The sequence below is a fragment of the Myxine glutinosa genome, chromosome 4 (assembly GCF_964187855.1).
Source record: "Myxine glutinosa chromosome 4, kmMyxGlut1.1, whole genome shotgun sequence".
In the NCBI taxonomy this organism is placed as follows: Eukaryota; Metazoa; Chordata; class Myxini; order Myxiniformes; family Myxinidae; genus Myxine; species Myxine glutinosa.
In genome coordinates, this window is record NC_136264.1 from 78,249,794 (window position 1) to 78,270,749 (window position 20,956).

At 46.0% G+C, this 20,956-nt stretch overlaps 6 protein-coding genes and 1 pseudogene across 6 annotated transcripts; 4 read left to right on the forward strand and 3 right to left on the reverse strand.

The window, feature by feature from the left end:
* The window catches only part of LOC137424868 (uncharacterized), a 114,386-nt pseudogene that overhangs the window by 74,584 nt on the left and 18,846 nt on the right, over positions 1-20,956 (reverse strand).
* Positions 4,755-5,622, forward strand: LOC137424870 (histone H2A-like). The gene has a single exon (XM_068112738.2). It carries the CDS (start codon positions 5,229-5,231, stop codon positions 5,601-5,603), a length of 375 nt encoding a protein of 124 aa, XP_067968839.1. The 5' UTR covers positions 4,755-5,228; the 3' UTR covers positions 5,604-5,622.
* LOC137424873 (histone H4) lies at positions 6,270-7,808 on the reverse strand. Its single transcript, XM_078776050.1, has one exon. The coding sequence runs from the start codon at positions 7,744-7,746 to the stop codon at positions 7,435-7,437; it is 312 nt and encodes a 103-aa protein (XP_078632176.1). The 5' UTR covers positions 7,747-7,808; the 3' UTR covers positions 6,270-7,434.
* Positions 6,348-6,839, forward strand: LOC137424861 (histone H3-like). Its single transcript, XM_068112729.2, has one exon. The coding sequence runs from the start codon at positions 6,348-6,350 to the stop codon at positions 6,837-6,839; it is 492 nt and encodes a 163-aa protein (XP_067968830.2).
* On the forward strand, positions 12,134-12,847 carry LOC137426175 (histone H1.1-like). Its single transcript, XM_068114864.2, has one exon. It carries the CDS (start codon positions 12,190-12,192, stop codon positions 12,820-12,822), a length of 633 nt encoding a protein of 210 aa, XP_067970965.1. The 5' UTR covers positions 12,134-12,189; the 3' UTR covers positions 12,823-12,847.
* Positions 16,232-18,992, forward strand: LOC137424846 (histone H2A-like). Its single transcript, XM_078776047.1, has 2 exons — positions 16,232-16,835; positions 18,903-18,992. Exon 1 carries the CDS (start codon positions 16,320-16,322, stop codon positions 16,692-16,694), a length of 375 nt encoding a protein of 124 aa, XP_078632173.1. The 5' UTR covers positions 16,232-16,319; the 3' UTR covers positions 16,695-16,835; positions 18,903-18,992.
* LOC137424860 (histone H3) lies at positions 19,142-20,226 on the reverse strand. The gene has a single exon (XM_068112728.2). It carries the CDS (start codon positions 19,570-19,572, stop codon positions 19,162-19,164), a length of 411 nt encoding a protein of 136 aa, XP_067968829.1. The 5' UTR covers positions 19,573-20,226; the 3' UTR covers positions 19,142-19,161.

The window sequence follows — 20,956 nt, forward strand, 5'->3', positions numbered from 1 at the left end:
TCCGCCATCTTCGCCACGCGAGCAACCTGTAGGGAACAGGTTTTTGTCGTGTCGGCTGGGCATTATTCCCCGGTGGTTTGCCGGGGACGGCTGTGCCAGAAAGGCGCACATAAGAATTATACGGAGGCTCGCGGATTGAACCGCAACGTGTACGTCGGAGCGCGTCTTTGTGAGGTTCCTTTCCACCGCTCGTTGCTGGGTGCTGAGCACGTGACCTCGGGGTCGTCTCGCTCGCCTACGCCTCCACTGACCATCGGGCCTTGACTCCCCGATTGCGGGAGCGCACAGAGAAATTGGGACTTCACCTTGGAGGGGTGCAGAGACATTGGGGGAGGTGCCGTGAGTGTGGGGTTAAGGGGCTTGACAAGGATATCATCGTAAGATTTGAAAGTAGGGGTGATTGCCCCATTGTTGTGTGGCTCTTTGTATGTGATTTAAAATATATTTTATTGTTTGTTTATAACCTGGTGTGTTTGCATTATTGATATGACTGTTTCATTTGCTGGTTCCATTGAGGGTTTCAATATTTGCTGGATTTCAACCAAGGATAACACATCTTTCTGCCGGGGACCCTCTCAGGGTTGGGAGGTCCACCGAGACCAGAGGTAAGGGGGGGACCCCGTAACACCTTGTATGGAAAATAATACTGCACAGTCAGAGCAGAAGATTCCGGGTATCTTTCCATCCTGTGCCGCGACTCGTGCTATGGGTAGGAAGCGCTCTGAAGAGAAGAGGAAGGTACTGACGTCACGCTTTGCACAGGCACGTCTTGTCAGGTACCCAAAAACTAAGTGTCAGCACACACAAGTCATGGATGGAGGCATTGTTGGCAAGCTCTTTGTAGGTGGACTGAACTTCAAAACAAGGGAAGTTGTTCTGGACTCTGTCTTCGGCCAATATGGACCACTCTTGGAAGTGCGGCTGATAAAAGACAGGGAGACGCAAAAGTCAAGAGGGTTTGGCTTTGTCACGTTTGAAAACACAAAGGATGCCAACGATGCAGAAATGGATTTGAATGGCAAGGATTTGGATGGTCGGACCTTAATAGTAGAGAAGGCAGGCCATGGGCGTCGAGGGGGCTACAGAGGAGGGAAAACGTGGCGGTAGTTTCAGGGGTGGCTATGGCTCCCGGGGTGGAAGTAGTAGTTTTGGTGCTGGCCGCAGTCGAGATTACTATGGAGGCTCCCAGAGTTACGGCAGCTCCTGAAGGGATGATTATCAGGGTAGTGGCCGAGAAGTAGACCACTATTCACGTGACTACAGCGACAAGCGCTCCAACCGTGATTATTATGAAAGTTAGGAAGAGTTTGAAACACTGAATGCTGCGGAGCAGCCGAGCTAAGATTCCTACACAGATTAACTGTGAACTCCACGTTCCTAAAGGCGTCCATGTAGTGAATACTTCCAGGCCTCCCCACCCAACCACCATGAAACCTGGCTCTCAGCTCGGCCTCCCTAAAAAAGTGCTGTAGATTTGCTTGACTTTGGATTTTTGATCACAACCCCTTAACCTTCATTCAAAAAAAATGAAAAAGAAAAATCAGAGGTTGATGAGATGGAGTTTGGTTTTGCAGGAGTTCAACTTGGAAATTGAGCATGTAAAGGGCAGGGACAATGTCGTTGCTGATGCTTTGTCCAGAGTGAACTAACTTTGGAAATCTCTGTCGGTTGTTTGAAGTTTTGTTGCTTTCTTTTTGGGAAATATTGATTATTGTTGCTCATGGGAATTGATGATTTGGGTGTGAGTTTTACTTTTGTTTGTTGGGAGAGTTTTGCCGACAAAGAAAGTTTTCACTATGTTCAAACTTTCTTTCTTGAGGGGGGGAAGTGTTACGGATTCGTCACTTCCGTTGTGGTGGTTTGCATCCACTGTAAATATTTCTGATTCAATGTACTATTATTGTGTTCAAAAGGTTTATTGTTCATGAACTGTTTTCAAAAGGTAAAAAAGTTAATGTTAAAAGAAACAGGAAACCGGATCGGGAACCGGACAACGAAGAGGAAGAAAAGAAAAAATTGGCGGAGCGAATGGGTCGGTCAAGAAAGCCGAGTTGCTCCGGGTTCTGAAGCGAACGTTGGCGAGCAAGAGTCACTGGCGAACTTTCGGGTTCCCGGGAAAGGGGTCCCTGTGACAGAGTTGTCATCGCTGTGACCGACCAACTTGCGTGTCAGGTTTTTGGCGGTGGATTCCGAGGAGAATTATCGCCGGGCCGTTACGTCTCAAGAGTGGGTCGTCGGCCATTTTGACTCGCACATGACTTGTGCTTCGCTCGCGGTTTCGTCTCTTTTCGACCATTTTCACCGCATTCAGACGTCGATCTGCGGCGTGTGTGTGACGTGGATTTTTGAAGGTTACTTCGTCCATACCCGAGGGTGTGATCTCTGAGTTGCCTGTAGGGCACCTTTGGGTTTCCCAGTAGTCTTGAGGGCGCCTTTGTACAGCTTCGGCGGTGTGACGGTACTTGCCATCCGCACGGGATTCTGGTCTCGATTGGACATCGTTCTGGCGATCGCTGGAGCGAATCAACTTCGTCTTGAAGCCGGGAATAAGAGACATTGGGGAATGTTCTTGTTTCACTCACTTGGAGCACAGTGAGTTGTATATTACAGAACTGATTGTACCATCATAAGACATATTGATTGTACTTATGAATACTATTGTTGTTGTACTGTTATTCTTGTGTGATCTTAATACAATATTTGTTTGTGAGTAACAATTGGGGTGGCTTCTCCGTTGATCTTTGACACAGAATAACACATTTTTCTGCCGTGACTCCTCTCGGGGCTTGGAGGTACACTGTGACCAGTGTACTGTATATTTTTGTTTCATAGTTGTATTCCATAGTACCTGGAATCAGAAATATTTACAGTGGATGCAAACCACCACAACGGAAGTGACGAATCCGTAACATTTGGTTTAACCTGTTTACGTTCAAACACAATGAATATTCGTGACGTCGGCCCAGTGAGAAACTCAACCTTTCCATCATCATCACATAGGTTTATTTAAACGCGTGCAACACCTTTAAACTTTCAATATATATTTTGTTTGTCTGTTTGATTTGTATGTGAAATAAATGTTAGCTCTTTCACGAGCCTCGATTCTGTCTACAAACTTGCCCTACTTTGAACAGCAGGCGATTAATTTAAGCAGTTCACTTGCAGAGATATTGCAACAGTTTTGTTGACAAGATCTGGATGCAAACGATACATCACAGGATGCAAGCTCGACGATTGTGACGTTTAAAATTTGGATAAAAAACCTTGTGAGCATTGCTTATTATTAACCTTATTAGTAAGTACCTGATAGTAAACAAGTATTTTCACACTCAAGCTGTTCCATGGTAAATTGACTTCGACACGAGTCTCGGAAAAGCCGTGTTTTTCTTCTTTTCTTGCCTGATTTTCAAATGCAGCTGCAGACAGATGCACAGTTCACCATTAACTTTTTAACGTTGAGGTCATTTCCAAGTAGAGATTTTACTCGTGAAAAACAGAGCCTGAGTGAAGAAGCACCTTGGGCGAAGCCTGAGAACGTGTCCGAGTAAGTAATGTTCTGCCAAAGCAGCTCTTCCCTCTGCAATGTCGGCCCGTGTGAATATGGTGAAATATGTAGAGAAACAAAATGTGTTTCTCGCCGTGCGCAATATGCAAGGAGTTATCGTTCATGTGAATAACAGAGCTCAAAGTGATGTGAGAAATACAAACGGATGCGAGGAATACCTCCATAGTTTTCCGAGCGCCGACGTTGATTTCTACCACGTCCGCTCCTCCACGCCATCACTTTTACATCGAACTGTTAAAATTCTATAATTCATGTGTGTTTGCAATATTATTACAATATGTGTATTATGTTGGGGTTCGAGGAACCGATTCCGAAGGCAATTTAAACCAACATACAGGTCACGTCGTTAGTTATACTAATAGTATAAGACCAGAGTAGTCCCATCCCTTTGTGTCGTTGGTTGATTGTGCTGGAATGCGTTGGTGAGGGTTAGGGAGGTTTCCCCTTTTTCTCCCCATTACCTTGGGGTAATTGTGCACTGCGTACGGGCTCCGTGGTGTGCGATGTGCAACACGTGCGCTGGCTCATTTGCATATCGCGCCAAAAGCGACTTTGAATCGCGCGCCAAGACTAAACTTCCACCTTGCTTAACTCCACCACAATCTTCTTTTAAAACCCACAATTATTACACAACCCTTAACATTTATTAGTGACCATTTATATTTCCCTTTGGTTTTTATTTCACGTTAGATTACATTGCATCAAATTTATTAGGCATGCTGTTTATCGCTCCAAGACCGCAAAACACCACCAAAAAGGATCACTTTTTAAGTTATGTACTTATACCTAAAAATGTATACTTGTAAAAAACGTCGATTCATACATTGTGTTTGCAACTCTGTCATGTTGAACTGCAGCTTTGCAAGTGAAATTCTGACATTTTGCTCGATCGAGTCGGCACATTTCGCTGATTTCCTGCTGGATTTTCACTTTTATCGAACACCATTTGAAGGTACTCATTGTGGTTGCTGTTGTTGTGCCGTGTTGAAATTTGTGAACAATCGGACAGTTCTCTTTAGCGACTACTTAGTTGCGGGGTCTACTCACCTTGTATTCACATTTTTGGAGGTACCTCGAGGCGCTCCGCACGAAATAAAAACAAATCTGGTGAAAAACGTATGTTTGAAACAGTAGGTTTAATAGCTGGAATGATTTTCACTTTTGTTTGATTGCCAGGCATACAGAGTAAAATTACTCTCACTCCTCTCTCCGTATGTGCGATTGGGACGCCCTTCAGAGCCAGTATCGGGTAAAACGGCAAACTTGCCTTCCGATAAAATTCAAAAATGTAACATTAAATTTAAATAACTTGTTTGTCGATAATAAAGCTCAACCTCGTTGTTTTGCTTTGCGTGTGCAACTTGACGACGAAAGGCTAAAGGTACTCAAAAACAAAACTGGGAAACATTTCTGTCTTTTAAATGGTGTCAAAGTTCAAAGTTCAAAGGATTCGCTCTCATAAAGGGTATCGTATGCAAATATGTGGATCACAGAGAGTTTGGAGGCGGAGTACACAACCTGATGTTCAGCCATTGGATGGATAAAAGATGGGCGTGTATGATTCCTGATCCGACTTCACCCTTAAAACAACTCAATTCGCACCATGACTTTCAAACTTCAGTCACGTTCGGGTTAGTGAGATATCGGTTCTTCTCCACAAATCATGTCGGGACGTGGTAAAGGCGGTGGAAAGGCTCGTGCTAAGGCAAAGACTCGTTCTTCCCGTGCTGGACTACAGTTTCCCGTGGGTCGTGTCCACAGACATCTTCGCAAAGGCAACTACGCCAAGCGCGTCGGTGCCGGCGCTCCTGTCTATCTGGCGGCTGTGCTCGAGTACTTGTCTGCAGAGATCCTGGAGCTCGCCGGGAACGCTGCACGAGATAACAAGAAATCGCGCATCATCCCGCGTCATTTGCAGCTCGCCATCCGCAACGATGAGGAGCTGAACAAACTGCTGGGCGGGGTGACGATCGCGCAAGGTGGTGTACTGCCGAACATCCAGGCCGTGCTGCTCCCCAAGAAAAGCAAAGGAAAGTAAACGGCTTCGCCTCACACAAGGCCCAAGAGTTCTTCAGCTCTCCCACAACGGCTCTTTTCAGAGCCACTCAAACCTTTTCGAAAGCAGCATCAGCGATACACGATCCGTGTTTTACACAAAACTTCGCTGTGTATTTTTTTACAAGTTCATTTTTTATTAAACTCAAAAATCAAAACATTTTTACAAACAACGTAAAGATCGTGTAACATCACAAAAATGCATTGTTTACAAAGACCAGTTCCTGAATATAAAACTTTGGTACCGGTGACGTCACCTCGACAAACTACCAAATTTTGAAATCGAATGGTGAGTAGAATTGTGAACTTTATAATATTACAAGACAAACACTCGCAATTATTCGGCATGGATATGCCTTTTGCTTCTTCATGTTCAAAGAAATGTTGAACAGGCCCAAACGAGCTCAGGATAGATGTTGATGGGAAAAACGAGCAAAGGAGGGCGGACGGAGCTTTCCCTCGCAGAGCGGATCACATCGGGCTCGGATTTCAGCCAATGGAGAGGGAAGGGTGAAGTTTCGACCAATGGAAAGAGCTTAAGATGGGGCTTAATTCTGCAGAGAATGGGAGAGTGTTTGAGCCAATAACAAACGTGCAAAATGTGCCAGCCAATAGCGAACGGCGGAAGCGTCGCGCGGCGCAAAAACAAAATCTGGCCGCGCATTTCTCATCTTGTTTCATTCGCATTCGCTGGTGTTTTGTTTTGTGTTGATCTTTGCCGGTGACGATGGCTCGAACGAAGCAAACCGCCCGGAAATCGACAGGTGGAAAAGCTCCCCGAAAGCAGTTGGCGACGAAGGCGGCGCGGAAAAGTGCTCCAGCCACCGGTGGCGTGAAAAAGCCGCATCGTTACCGTCCAGGAACTGTGGCGCTGCGCGAGATCCGGCGCTACCAAAAGTCCACGGAGCTGCTCATTCGCAAGCTGCCGTTTCAGCGCCTCGTCCGTGAAATCGCACAGGATTTCAAGACCGATTTGCGATTCCAGAGCTCCGCAGTGATGGCGCTGCAGGAGGCGAGCGAGGCCTACCTCGTTGGGCTGTTTGAGGACACTAATTTGTGCGCGATTCACGCCAAACGTGTCACCATCATGCCCAAGGACATCCAGCTCGCACGACGTATCCGCGGGGAGCGAGCTTCACCCGCTCGTCCAAGGTCTTGTGCACACCTTTCGCACCACAACACCCAACGGCTCTTTTCAGAGCCACAACACCTTTCTTGAAAGTGTGATCGACATTTCCCATAACTGAATGTATCACTGGTTTTGTGTACAATGTGTACACACAGTATATCTGTCGAATGGAAATCCGTTTTGTGAAGCACTTTTGCCTTACTTTTAATGAAGACCCGGGAAGGATCCGTGATGAAACAATATGGTGGCTTCTGCCTGTGTCTCAGGGGAAAAGGGTTCAGGATCGTTCAATGAAACCACATGGCTGACAAGTGATCGTTTTTCGAGTTCATTTGCAATGTTACATGCGAGGGGCTAGTGGGGATGGGAGTTCATATCAAAGTACAGCTCAAGTAATGTCGGTAATTGTGGATGGTCGAGGACATTGATGAAAATTAACATCTATTACACATAACCTGCCCCTCGGTTATCGACACAACGTTAAGCCTCTAAAAAAAGACTTCAAATATCTGACCGATTCACCTCGTGAAAATCAAAGTAATAAACGGAGCTGTCTCCATTGCATTGCTGGTGCCACAGAATACATGATACAAAGTTTAAGTCGCCTGAAGCTCCTTCCTGAACGAGATGGTGGCTCTGAAAAGAGCCGTTTTGTTGTTGTTGTTGAACTCCACCACCAAAATGTTTAACCACCGAAACCGTAGAGTGTACGGCCCTGGCGCTTCAAAGCGTACACCACATCCATGGCAGTGACGGTCTTGCGCTTGGCGTGCTCCGTGTAGGTAACAGCATCGCGGATCACATTTTCCAGGAACACCTTGAGAACTCCACGGGTTTCCTCGTAGATGAGACCCGAGATGCGCTTTACCCCACCACGACGAGCAAGGCGACGAATCGCAGGCTTTGTGATTCCCTGGATGTTATCACGCAGTACCTTGCGATGACGCTTCGCACCTCCTTTACCGAGACCTTTTCCACCTTTACCACGTCCAGACATGATCACACAGATTGCTTACTAAAACCAAATTAGCAAAACCACGACTATTCGCGTGGCTGTGTAGATGATGGTGGGGCTGAGGCTTTATATTGGTGGAGAGCTCGATGTTATGATTTGTTCTTTGACCTTTGCACTTTGCCTCATACACTTCATAATTTTCTCTCGGACAAAGGGTGCTTAATTGATTTCTACCACGTCCGCGTGTGTGCCCTTTGCCTTTTCACCTCTCTTGCTGCGCATGCGCACGCCGTCCTTTCGTTTTGACAATGTGCACTCGCTCTTGCGGTCCCTTCGCTTTCGCTCAAAGAAACACAGAATCTTGTCAAATGAGGTTTAACTTCGGCAATAATTTCCGGCGATTTCATTCTGAACACAACTGCAGAACTTTGTAAAAATAAACAACAAACGCAAACGACCCCGAAGTTATAAATACGCTTCAAAGGTCTCAAGTAATTGAAGGATTTTTTTATTTTTTTTTGTATACTGAATCGAGGCTCGTGAAAGAGCGAACATTTGCTTCACAAACAAATCAAACAGACAAACAAAATATATAAAAAGAGGGAGCAGAAGACAAGATGGGGAGAGAAGGGGAAGCACACAAACACAACATTTGAGAGCAGGGAGATGTGTGGGAGGGAGAGGGCTTGGGGGGAGGAGGCGTGGGAAGGGGGGGGGGGCGGGTTGGGAGAAGTATAAAACACAAGGACACCAAGGACTTCCAGGACAGAAGTTGGTATTTCAAAAAAGTGGAAGTGGGGTGAAATTAGCGGGGGTAGAAAAGATCAAGGTTTTGGATGGGGGAAAATAAGAGATGGTGGAGTGGGATTGAAGAGAGTGAGGGAGTTTGTTCCAGAGGCGGGAGAAAAGAGGCATGAAGGAGTGAAGGTGAGCAGAGAGTCTTGATTTTGGCAGTTTAACCATAAGAGGGTTGCAGGCAGATCTTGTGCGACCTGTAGGAATATTTGCGGGACAGAGCCCAGAGAGAGCTGGGGGGGGGGGGGGCGGCAAGGCCAGAGAGGAGTCGGTAGAAGATGGAAAGACCACCAACCTCCCTGCGGTGAGTGAGTGAGAGACCCTTGGAGTTAGCTTCATCACGGGAGATTCCAATGATTCTGAACGCTTTGGTTTCAACAGCGTGAAGACGAGCTAGGTGTGAGGCAGGAGCACCAGCCCAGAGGGGAGAGCAGTATTCCATTGAGCTGCGAATGAAAGCTTTGTATGTGGTGAGGAGCTCAGGTGTGCCAAGGAAGGACTTCGCACGACGGAGGATGCCCAGTCGGCGACTGGCTTTGGAGGCCAGATTTGAAATGTGGTTTTCCCAGGAAAGATCATGGCAGATAGTGAGACCCAAAAGCTTGAGTGACAGAACTTCTTGGAGAGGATTATTCAGAAAGTGGATGGGAGGGTTGTCCAGTCGGTCTTTTCGGAGAGACATCGTAAGAGTGTGAGATTTGTCAGGATTGAAAGACATGTTCCACTTGTTTGCCCAGTCTGTGATTTTGTCCAGGTCTGTAGAGAGTGAGGAGGCTGCAGACTGCCGATCTGAGGGATGAAGAGTGGAGCAACAGAGAGTAGAGTCATCAGCAAAGAGATAGAGAGGATTTTCAAGAGAGTCAGAGAGATCAGTGATGAAGACCAGAAAAAGCACAGGGCCCAGAACACTGCCTTGGGGAACTCCAGCCTGAACAGGAAGAGGAGATGAGAGAAACCCATTCAGGGCCACACGTTGACTACGACGAGAGAGGAAGTCCGCCAGCCATGCGTGGAGATTTCAATGGATACCAAAAGAGGAGAGTTCGGTGAGCAGAGCAGAGTGCCAGACCGTATCGAAGGCACGTGATATGTCAAGGGAGACAGCTCTAATTTCCTGTTTGGCATTGAGGACCTCCATCCATTGTTGAGAAAGCAGAAGCAGCATGTCCAGAGTAGAGTGACCAGGTCTGAAACCAAATTGATGATCAGAGATCAAGCCATTGGAGAAGAGGAAAGATTTCATATCTGAAGCAATGATGGATTCCATGACTTTGCTGATAATTGGGAGAAGGCTGATTGGTCTGTAGTTGCTGGGATCTGTTTTTGCACCTTTTTTGTGCAAAGTGGTGATGTTGGCAGATTTCCAAGCAGATGGCAGATGACATTGAGCAAAAGAGGGTGAAGAGAACAGAGAGAGGGAGTGAAAGAGCGGCAGAGCAGGATTTTAGGACCCGTGGGCTGATGCCGTCAGGTCCAGTTGCAGAATCAGAGTCGAGGGTTGACAGAAACTTTTCCACATTGTCAGGAGGAAAGGACACAGAGTCCAGGAGCAGCTGGGTACGACTGGGTACGGTGGGTACAGAGAGGGATGGGTTTGGGACACAAGATTTTGAGGCAAACACAGAGTTGAGGCATTCAGCTTTTTCACGTGCGGAGTCAGCCGTGTGGCCGTTTGAGGTGAGAGAGGGGATGGAGGGGGAACAAACACCAGAAACAGATTTGACCAGACGCGACCAGGATTTGGAAGAGGGAGACAGATAAGAGAGTTCGGTCCTGAGAACGGAGAGATATTGTTTCCTGGCTCTCCTGAGGGTGGACCCACACTTGTTTCGGGCTTTGTGAAAGGAAATGAGATTTCCTTCCGTTGGATTTGCTTTCCAGGAGACGAAAGCAAGTTGTTTCTGGGTTATAACCTCACCACAAGATTCCGTGTACCATGGACGGGAGGAAGGGTATGACAACTGAAGACGAGATGGGATAAATCTGTGCATGAGATAGCAATTTACCTTGGAAGAATTCCCAGGATGAGTTGATGTCAGAGTCGGTAGAGATGGGAGACCAGTCCAGATGATTGATGGCTGCTTGAAGACCGTGCCAGTTGGCCTGAGTGAAATGTCAGACTCGTCGACGCTGAGGAGGCTCTCTGAGAATGGTCAGAGAGATGTCCACTTTAACAAGCACATGATCAGAGATGAGCCGATTGGAGCAGAAGAAGAGCAGCAGACATTTTCAGGGAAGTTAGTCATAACCAAGTCCAGAAGAGAAGATGCTCCGTTGACTGAGATCCGGGTCGGGAAATTGACAGATTGTGTCAGTCCCAGTGAGTCGCAGAAGTCCTTTGCTGAAGAGCCATGGCTGGTGAGAGAGGTACCCACACCCAGCCAACTGGCATGGTGACAATTGAAATCACCATATGTGAGGAAGAGAGAGTTGTGATGGGTAGATAGAAGTTGGTCCATATTATCAGACAGCGAGATGTAGATGGAGTTATCACTGTTTGGTGGACGGGACAACACACATATGAACAAAAGGTGGGAGCGAAGGGGAAGCCGTAGCCAAAGGTATTCCTGGGGGTGAGGTGGAGAGAGGGCAGTGCAGGGCGAGTGAGGAAGAGAGTTTTTTTAATAAAGATAGCAACGATATTTCGATAGATCGATATTTTCATGACAGTTTGGATTTCAACAAAAGTAAAACTGCCCTTTTTGGCGGACATTAACCTCGATGAACCAACGTCCATTATCAATGTCATTTCATTAAGGTTGAAACAATAAATTATCGTGACGTTCAACCAGAAAACAGTTCAACCAGTAAACCTTTCGCTATTATTACGAAGCTTTACTTTAACGCGTGAAAGATCCTTGAACTTGAAGATGCTGCATGGAAGACCTTGCGCCTCTCTGGGACGACAGGGGATTGATTGAACCAGTCAAGTAAATGTAAATGAGATATCACAACAGGTTCGTTTACAAAACCTGGATGCAAACAGAACATCACACGAAGCACGACACAAGAATCGGGTCGACGATTTTATTCACGTTTGGATTTAAAAAAAACAACTTTCCAACCATTGCTTACACCTGTGTGCTGCTGGTAAGTGCTAACCAAGTATCTTCACATTTGTGATGGTCCATGCTAAGATGACTTTGACACGAACCTCCAAAAAGGAGTTTTTTCTTGTTTGTTTCATTGCCTTGCAAAGGTGGCTGCAGACAGGTGCACATTTCACCATTAACTCTGTGAGGTTTATGTCGGGTCAAAGAAAATATTTTGCTCGTGAAAATCTTATTCTGAGCACAGAAACCCATTGGGTGAAGCCCGAGAACGTGTTCGAGTTAGCAATGTTCTGTCAAAGCAGATCGTCCATCTGCCGTGTCGGGCCGTGGAATGCGGCGAAAGGTCCAGATATTTGAAAAGATGCTTCTCTCCGTTTGCTGGGATGTTCTCGTACCTGAAACAACTGTTCGCATTGCGCATGGAGTTATCGTTCATGTGAATAACAAAGCTCAAAGTGACGCAGGAAACACAAACGGAAATGGTGAACGACTCCGAACGCTGACCTTGATTTCTATCACGTCCGCTTCTTCACGCCGTCAATATAACAGGCGACGTGGCGAAGGGACGCTTTATTTGTGCAACACTGTACTTCGTTTTGGAACTTCGTGTTACCTGTCATACTCTTGTTGGTGCGAAATGTCGGAGTCTGTACCTGTTTCAGCAGAACTTTCAACTTCGGCCCCGTCTGTCAAGCGAGGGAAGAATAAACCTGGCGCTTCCAAGACCCCGAAGAAGACTGACGGCACCCTTTCGGAAAAGATCATCAAGGTGGTGGGATCGAGCAAGGAGCGAAATGGTACGTCGCTTGTCGCCTTGAAAAAGGCCCTGGCAGCAGATGGCTACAATCTCCAACGGAATTCCGTTCGTATCAATTCGGCTGTGAAGAGGCTCGTTGCAAGTGGAAATTTTGTGCAGACCAAGGGAACGGGCGCTGCCGGCTCTTTCAAACTCAACAAGGAGAAGAGTGCCAAAGTGAAGAAGAGCACCAGTCCCAGAAAAGTTGTGAAGACCACAATCAAGTCTAAAGCGGCCAAGAAAGCGACCAAAAAGCCAGCAGTGAAGAAGGTGGTGCGGAAGGTATCTCCCAAGAAACCGAAAAGATCTATCGCCGCCTCTTCGAAGCGATTCAGTAAGTCGCCTGCCAAGGTGAAGAAAAACGTGAAGAAGGTTCTGCCTAAGACCAAGGGAAAGACCAAGACGACGAAACCAAAGTCCAAGCTTGCAACCAAGGGGTTGAAGAACAAGAAGGCGACGCTCAAAAAGAAGTGAGAGGAAGAGAAGACGAGAGTCGAGGTGAAGTTTCTCTTGTTCCTCCTCGTCTCACTCGCCCAAAACCCACAACGGCTCTTTTCAGAGCCACCACCTCGTTCACTTGAAAGGAGCTGATCCGATGGTTCATAAAAAAATCACTGGTGGGGCTGGGACACTGCAAACAACAACGTGTGCATCCTACGTGCAGACATAATAGATATAACCTTTAGATACATTATTCGATTAGGTGGTTTGTGAAAGCTTTATAAACAGGACCACGAGGTTCAATGACCAATGAATGGCAAGTCACGTGACGAAACATGCAATGTTGTCAACAATAAGTATTGCTTTCGCTTTCGAGGAGCTTTTCCACCTGTCGATTTACGGGCGGTTTGCTTCGTACGAGCCATCGTGACCGGCAAAGATCAACACAAAACAAAACAACAGCGAATGAAACAGGATGAGAAATACGCGGCCAGACAGAGCTTGTTTTTCGCTGAGACGCTTCCGGTGTTTGCTATTGGTTGCCACGATTTACACGTTTGCTATTGGCTGGCACGATTTACACGTTTGCTATTGGCTGCCACGATATGCACGTTTGCTATTGGCTGGCACGATTTGCACGTTTGCTATTGGCTGCAACGATATGCACGTTTGCTATTGGCTGGCACGATTTGCACGTTTGCTATTGGCTGCAACGATATGCACGTTTGCTATTGGCTACCATTTACTATTGGCGATCGGAAAATCTCTCGCATTCATGAAGAATTAAGCCCCGCCTCACTCTCTATCCATTGGTTGAAACCCCATTCTCCCCTCTCCATTGGTTGAAATCCGAGCCCGATGTGATCCGCTCCGGGAAGGAAAGCTCCGTCCGCCCTCCCTTGCTCGTTTCTCCCACCAATATCTATCCTGAGCTCGCTTGGGCCTGTTCAGCGCTTCCCTGAACTGAAAGAAGCAAAAGGCAAATCTTTGCCAAATAATTGTGTTTGTCCCGAAAGACAAAAAATTCACTCGTTAATCGATTTCAGAATTGGGTCTTTTGGCAAGGATGGATGGCAATACAAATATTTGATATGATGCAGGAACCACGTTCTTTGTAAATATGTACAACATTTTTATGATTTTGCAGTAACTTGTTCTTTGTAAATTATGCATTTTTGTGATGTTCCTGGAACTGTGCATTATTTGCAAATAATGCAAATTTATATTGCACAGTCGAGTTTCTCACACTTGGGGCTCTTAATTTATTGGATGAATAAAGCACAAGATCAAACGTCCTCCATTGAAGAAAATGCAAAGCAAAGTACAAGTCGCCTGAAGCTCCTTCATGAACGAGTCCTTTACGACTTTGAACGGCAGGCGATGAATTTAAGCAGTTCACGTGCAGAGGTATCGAACAGTTTTGTTTACAAGATCTAGATGCAAACGATACATCACACGATGCAAGCTCGACGATTGTGACGTTTCAAGTTTGGATAAAAAACCTTGTAAGCATTGCTTATTATTAACCTTATTAGTAAGTACCTGTTGGTAAACAAGTATTTTCACACTCAAGCTGTTTCATGGAAAATTGACTTCCACACGAGTCTTGGAAAAGCCGTGTTTTTCCTCTTTTCTTGCCTGAGTGGCAAATGCGGCTGCAGACAGATGCACAGTTCACCATTAACTTTTTAACGTTGAGGTCATTTCCAAGTAGAGATTTTACTCGTGAAAAATAGAGCCTGAGTGAAGAAGCACCTTGGGCGAAGCCCGAGAACGTGTCCGAATAAGCAATGTTCTGCCAAAGAAGCTCTTACCTCTGCAATGTCGACCCGTGTGAATATGGTGAAATATGTAGAGAAACAAAATGTGTTTCTCGCCGTGCGCAATACGCAAGGAGTTATCGTTCATGTGAATAACAGAGCTCAAAGTGATGTGAGAAATACAAACGGATGCGAGGAACACCTCCATAGTTTTCCGAGCGCCGACGTTGATTTCTACCACGTCCGCTCCTTCCTCCACGCCATCACTTTTACATCGAACTGTTAAAATTCTATAATTCATGTGTGTTTGCAATATTATTACAATATGTGTATTATGTTGGGGTTCGAGGAACCGACTCCGAAGGCAATTTAAACCAACATACAGGTCACGTCGTTAGTTATACTAATAGTATAAGACCAGAGTAGTCCCATCCCTTTGTGTCGTAGGTTGATTGTGCTGGAATGCGTTGGTGAGGGTTAGGGAGGTTTTCCCCTTTTTCTCCCCATTACCTTGGGGTAATTGTGCACTGCGTACGGGCTCCGTGGTGTGCGATGTGCAACACGTGCGCTGGCTCATTAGCATATCGCGCCAAAAGCTACTTTGAATCGCGCGCCAAGACTAAACTTCCACCTTGCTTAACTCCACCACAATCTTCTTTTAAAACCCACAATTATTACACAACCCTTAACATTTATTAGTGCCCATTTATATTTCCCTTTGGTTTTTATTTCACGTTCGATTACATTGCATCAAATTTATTAGGCATGCTGTTTATCGCTCCAAGACCGCAAAACACCACCAAAACGATCACTTTTTAAGTTATGTACTTATACCTAAAAATATATACTTATAAAAAAACAACGTCGATTCAAACATTGTGTTTGTAACTCTGCCATGTTGAACTGCAGCTTTGCAAGTGAAATTCTGACATTTTGCTCGATCGATTCTGCACATTTCGCTGATTTCCTGCTGGATTTTCACTTTTATCGAACACCATTTAAACGTAACTCATTGTGGTTGTTGCTGTTTTTTGTGGTTGCTGTTTTTGTGCCGTGTTGAAATTTGTGAACAATTCGACTGTTCTCTTTAGGGACTACGTAGCTGCGGGTCCACTCACCTTGTATTTAATTTTTTAGAGGTCCCTCGAGGCGCTCCGCACGAAATGAAAACAAATCTGGTGAAAACGGATGTTTGAAACAGCAAGTTTAATAGCTGGAATGATTTTCAATTTTGTTTGATTGCCAGGCAGGCAGACAGAGTAAAATTATCCTCTCACTCCTCTCTGTGCATGTGCGATTGGGACGCATTCAGAGCAAGTATCGGGTAAAACGGCAAACTTGCCTTCGGATTCAAATTCAAAAATGTAACATTCAATTTAAATAACTTGTTTGTCAATAAAGCAATTGCTCAACCTCGTTATTTCGCATTGCGTGTGCAACGTAACTACTGAAGCCTAAATCGAAAGGAACTTGAAAAGAAACCTGTGAACCATTTCTGGTTGTAAAATGGGTGCAAAGTGCAAAGTGCAAAGTGCAAAGTGAAAAGTGCAAAGTGCAAAGGATTTTGTGTTCCAAAGGGTATCATATGCAAATATTTGGATCACAGAGAGTTTGGAGGCGGAGTTCCAAACAACTTCATGTTCAGCCATTGGATGGATAAAAGGTGGGCGTGTGTGATTCTTTATCCGACTTCACCCTTAAAAGAACTCAATTCGCATCATGACATTGTCAGTATAAGATTACTTAGAAATCTGTTAGTCTCTGCGAATTATGTCGGGACGTGGTAAAGGCAGTGGAAAAGCTCGTGCTAAGGCTAAAACTCGTTCTTCCCGTGCTGGGCTGCAGTTTCCCGTGGGTCGTGTCCACAGACATCTTCGCAAAGGCAACTACGCCGAGCGTATCGGTGCCGGCGCTCCCGTCTATCTGGCGGCTGTGCTTGAGTACTTGTCTGCAGAGATCCTGGAGCTCGCCGGGAACGCTGCACGAGATAACAAGAAATCGCGCATCATCCCGCGTCATTTGCAGCTCGCCATCCGCAACGATGAGGAGCTGAACAAACTGCTGGGCGGGGTGACGATCGCGCAAGGTGGTGTACTGCCGAACATCCAGGCCGTGCTGCTCCCCAAGAAAAGCCAGGGCAAGTAAACTGCTCCGCCTCACAAGAGTTCTTCAGCTCTCACACAACGGCTCTTTTCAGAGCCACTCAAGCCTTTCCGAAAGCAGTTTCAACGATACACGATCCGTGTTTTACACAAAACTCTGCTGTGTGTTGAAAAACTTTTCACGGTACTTGTTTCTTTTCCACTTCAAAAGCACATACAGAACGTCTAATAATTATGACTTTGCATATTTACTGCACATACATCTTGTCATTGCAGAAACCCCAATCATTGTCCGTCTTGTGGCGTAGATTTTAGCGTATTTTGACGATAGAGAGTAGCAGGATAGTTTGATATAAAAGCGTGAGTGGATTCAAGGGGAGACGACAATTGGGTGAACAAGCTGCAAACAAACAGTGAAAGAGCAAGAAGGGGAGGGTTGGGGTGGAACAGAAAACGAACAAAGCAATGAGCAAAGCAAAAGTGGTTACAGAAGAGGTAGGGGGGGGGGGGGGGGGGGGCGGGTTGAGACTCACAATGCCTTATAAAAAAAAAAAGATGCTTTGGGTCACAAAAGGTACCTCTGCATTGGCATTTTCCCTTCTTTATTAACTGTTAAAGTTCTGAACAAAAATTTATTCTGACAGATTTGCATTCACAAACAAGGGGATGTTTATGGGTTCTGGAAGCGCCAGTTTTATTATTGTCTCGTTTAAGAAACGAGGTCGAAAGTGCTGTCGGAAGAGGAACAGTCCGCCATTTCACACCGAAAAGAGTGAGAAGGAAGACGAGAATCCAAAAACAAATGCAATATTGTACAAACAACGCGTCTCGCCTCGCCGCCTCTGTCATCGTGACGGGAGAAGCGGACGTGGTAGAAATCAACGTCGGCGTTCGGAAACGTTCAGAGGTGTTCTTTTGTTTCCGTTTGTTCCTCGCATCACTTTGAGCTGAATAATTAACGTAAATGATACATCCATGCGTAATGCGCACAGCATTTTCAGGTACCGACACATGCTGGTAAAAGGCGAGAAGCACATTTTCAATCCTCTGCACGTTTCACCATCGATCATCTTCCACGGACCGACACTGCAGATGGAAGAGCTGCTTTGACACAACATTGCTTACTCGGTCGGATACGTTCTCGGGCTTCTCCCAAGGAGCTTCGTGACTCAGGCTCAGTTTTTCACGAGGTAAATCTATTCTTGGACCAAACTGAAACGTTAAAATTTTCATTGTGAAATGTGCACCTGTCTGTAGCCATCTTTGCAAGGCAGTCAAGCAAACAAGAAGAACAATCAGCTTTTCTGAGGCTCATGTTGAGGCCACCTGAGCATGGACCAGCATGAGAGTGAAAATACTCGATCATAAACAGCACACGGCTCGAATCAATGCTTTGAAGGTTTTCTTTTTAATCCGAACGTCACAGACATCGAGCTTGTATCGTGCTTCGTGTGATGTGCCGATTCCATCTCCGCCTTGCAAACGAAACTGTTGCGATGTCTCATTCACAATGGACTGCTCAAATGCATCACCTGCAGTCCATCACCTGTCGCAAATGGTAATATCGAGTTCCCACCAATAGAAAGCCTCGGTATCAATACCAAAAATACACACGAATGCTCGTTTCGTTTATTCACCTTTGGATTCAACTGCTGTCATGTCTGGACGTGGTAAAGGTGGAAAGGGTCTCGGTAAAGGAGGTGCGAAACGTCATCGCAAGGTACTGCGTCATAACATCCAGGGAATCACAAAGCCTGCTATTCGTCGCCTCGCTCGTCGTGGTGGGGTAAAGCGCATCTCGGGTCTCATCTACGAGGAAACCCGTGGAGTTCTCAAGGTGTTCCTGGAAAATGTGATCCGCGATGCTGTTACCTACACGGAGCACGCCAAGCGCAAGACCGTTACTGCCATGGATGTGGTGTACGCTTTGAAGCGCCAGGGCCGCACCCTCTACGGTTTCGGTGGTTCAACATTTTGGTGGTGTTCAACAGCTACAACAACAAAACGGCTCTTTTCAGAACCACCAACGTGTTCATGAAGGAGCTTCAGGCGACTTTAACTTTGTATTATCTATTCTTTGGCACCAGAAATGCAATGTTGATAGCAGGGCTTATATTATTATTTTGGGTTTAAGATGAACAGGTCAAATAATGCTATTTTGCGGTTAAAATAAAAAAGTGTATTTTAACATGAATCACCTTACAAGTGACATTACACATGGTCCCCAACAATAATTGTCAATCCTGTGCAGGTTTCATTGAAACATTGTGAAACGCCATCCCCTGAAGACAGCCAACCTCCACCGTCTTATTCAACGTTTCCGTCAACGTCTTCAAAAAAAGGGAATCACAAAACGTATTTCCCTCCGACCTGTACACACACAAAAGGTAGTGATAGGTGGCGACTTCGGTGAAAGGTCGATTACACTTTCAAGAAAGGTGTTGTGGCTCTGAAAAGAGCCGTTGGGTGGTGTGGTACGGAAGCTGTGCACAAGACCTTGGACGAGCGGGTTAAGCTCGCTCCCCGCGGATACGTCGTGCCAGCTGGATGTCCTTGGGCATGATGGTGACACGTTTGGCGTGAATCGCGCACAAATTAGTGTCCTCAAACAGCCCAACGAGGTAGGCCTCGCTCGCCTCCTGCAGCGCCATCACTGCGGAGCTCTGAAATCGCAAATCGGTCTTGAAATCCTGTGCGATTTCACGGACCAGGCGCTGAAACGGCAGCTTGCGAATGAGCAGCTCCGTGGACTTTTGGTAGCGCCGGATCTCGCGCAGCGCCACAGTTCCTGGACGGTAACGATGCGGCTTTTTCACGCCACCGGTGGCTGGAGCACTTTTCCGCGCCGCCTTTGTCGCCAACTGCTTTCGGGGAGCTTTTCCACCAGTCGATTTACGGGCGGTCTGCTTTGTACGAGCCATCGTGACAATAACGCAAAATTGAAAAACAACTTTTTCACCAAACGCCAGCAAATGAAATGAAAACAGCACTTTGCGCTTTTATTTATGTCGGGGGATGCTTGTGTCGTTCCTATTGGCTGCCACAATTTGCACGTTTGCTATTGGCTGCCAGGATATTTACGTTTGCTCTTGGTTGCCACGATTTGCCAGTTTGCTATTGGCTGTCACGATTTGCACGTTTGCTATTGGCTCTCATTTACTATTGGCGACCTCAAAACCTTTCCAATTCGCTGAAAAATTAAGCCCCACCTCACGCACTATCCATTGGTCGAAACCCCATTCTCCCCTCTCCATTGGCTGAAATCCGAGCCCGATGTGATCCGCTCGGTGAAGGAAAGCTCCGTCCGCCCTCCCTTTCTCGTTTCTCCCATCAATATCTATCCTGAGCTCGTTTGGGCCTGTTCAGCATTTCCCTGAAATAAAATAAGCAAAAGGCAAATCTTTGCCAAATAAATGTGAGTTTGCCCTGTAAGACAAAAAAATCATTCATTAATCGATTTCAGAATTGGGTCTTTTGGCAAGGGGAACTTCGTGAAATGCATTTTTTTGAGATTGGTGGAACTGAACATTATTTGCAAATAATACAAATTTGTATTGTACAGTCGAGTTTCTCACACTTGTGGCTCTCAATTTATTGGATGAATAAAGCACAAGATCAACTATCCTCTATTAAAGAATACATAAAGCAAAGTTCAAGACGACTGAGGGTCCTTCATGAACGAGTTGGTGGCTCTGAAAAGAGCCGTTTTGTTGTTGTAGCTTTTGATGAACACCACCACCAAAATGTTGAAGGACCGAAACCGTAGCGGGTGCGGCCCTGCCGCTTCAAAGCGTACACCACATCCATGGCAGTAACGGTCTTTCACTTGGCGTGCCAGTTTCGCTTGTCGGTAACAGCATCGCGGATCACATTTTCCAGGAACACCTTGAGAACTCCCCGGGTTTCCTCGTAGATGAGACCCGAGATGCGCTTTACCCCACCACGACGAGCAAGGCGACGAATAGCAGGCTTTGTGATTCCCTGGATGTTACCACGCAGTACCTTGCGATGATGTTTGTCACCTCCTTTGCTGAGACTTTTTCCACCTTTACCACGTCCAGACATGACACCAACGTTTGATTCAAGCAAAAGATGTAATGTGATGTAATGTGATGATGAAATGTGAAAAAATGTAACGTGATGATGTTATGTAAAAGAAAAAAAATGTAACGGAAAGCAAGCGCCTCCATTGCAGGACGAGCTGCCATTTTGTACTTGAAGACGCTGTCCGCTTGGTGCATCTTGTTTTGCCGTTGGGATTTCCATGTTGACCTCATCGTGTTGATTGACGTTGGTTTTCCTATC

Excerpts from the sequence above, each read along its gene's own strand:
- LOC137426175 (XM_068114864.2), top strand. The coding sequence starts at position 12,190 with ATGTCGGAGTCTGTACCTGTTTCAGCAGAACTTTCAACTTCGGCCCCG.
- LOC137424861 (XM_068112729.2), top strand. The coding sequence starts at position 6,348 with ATGGCTCGAACGAAGCAAACCGCCCGGAAATCGACAGGTGGAAAAGCT.
- LOC137424870 (XM_068112738.2), top strand. The coding sequence starts at position 5,229 with ATGTCGGGACGTGGTAAAGGCGGTGGAAAGGCTCGTGCTAAGGCAAAG.
- LOC137424873 (XM_078776050.1), bottom strand. The coding sequence starts at position 7,746 with ATGTCTGGACGTGGTAAAGGTGGAAAAGGTCTCGGTAAAGGAGGTGCG.
- LOC137424846 (XM_078776047.1), top strand. The coding sequence starts at position 16,320 with ATGTCGGGACGTGGTAAAGGCAGTGGAAAAGCTCGTGCTAAGGCTAAA.
- LOC137424860 (XM_068112728.2), bottom strand. The coding sequence starts at position 19,572 with ATGGCTCGTACAAAGCAGACCGCCCGTAAATCGACTGGTGGAAAAGCT.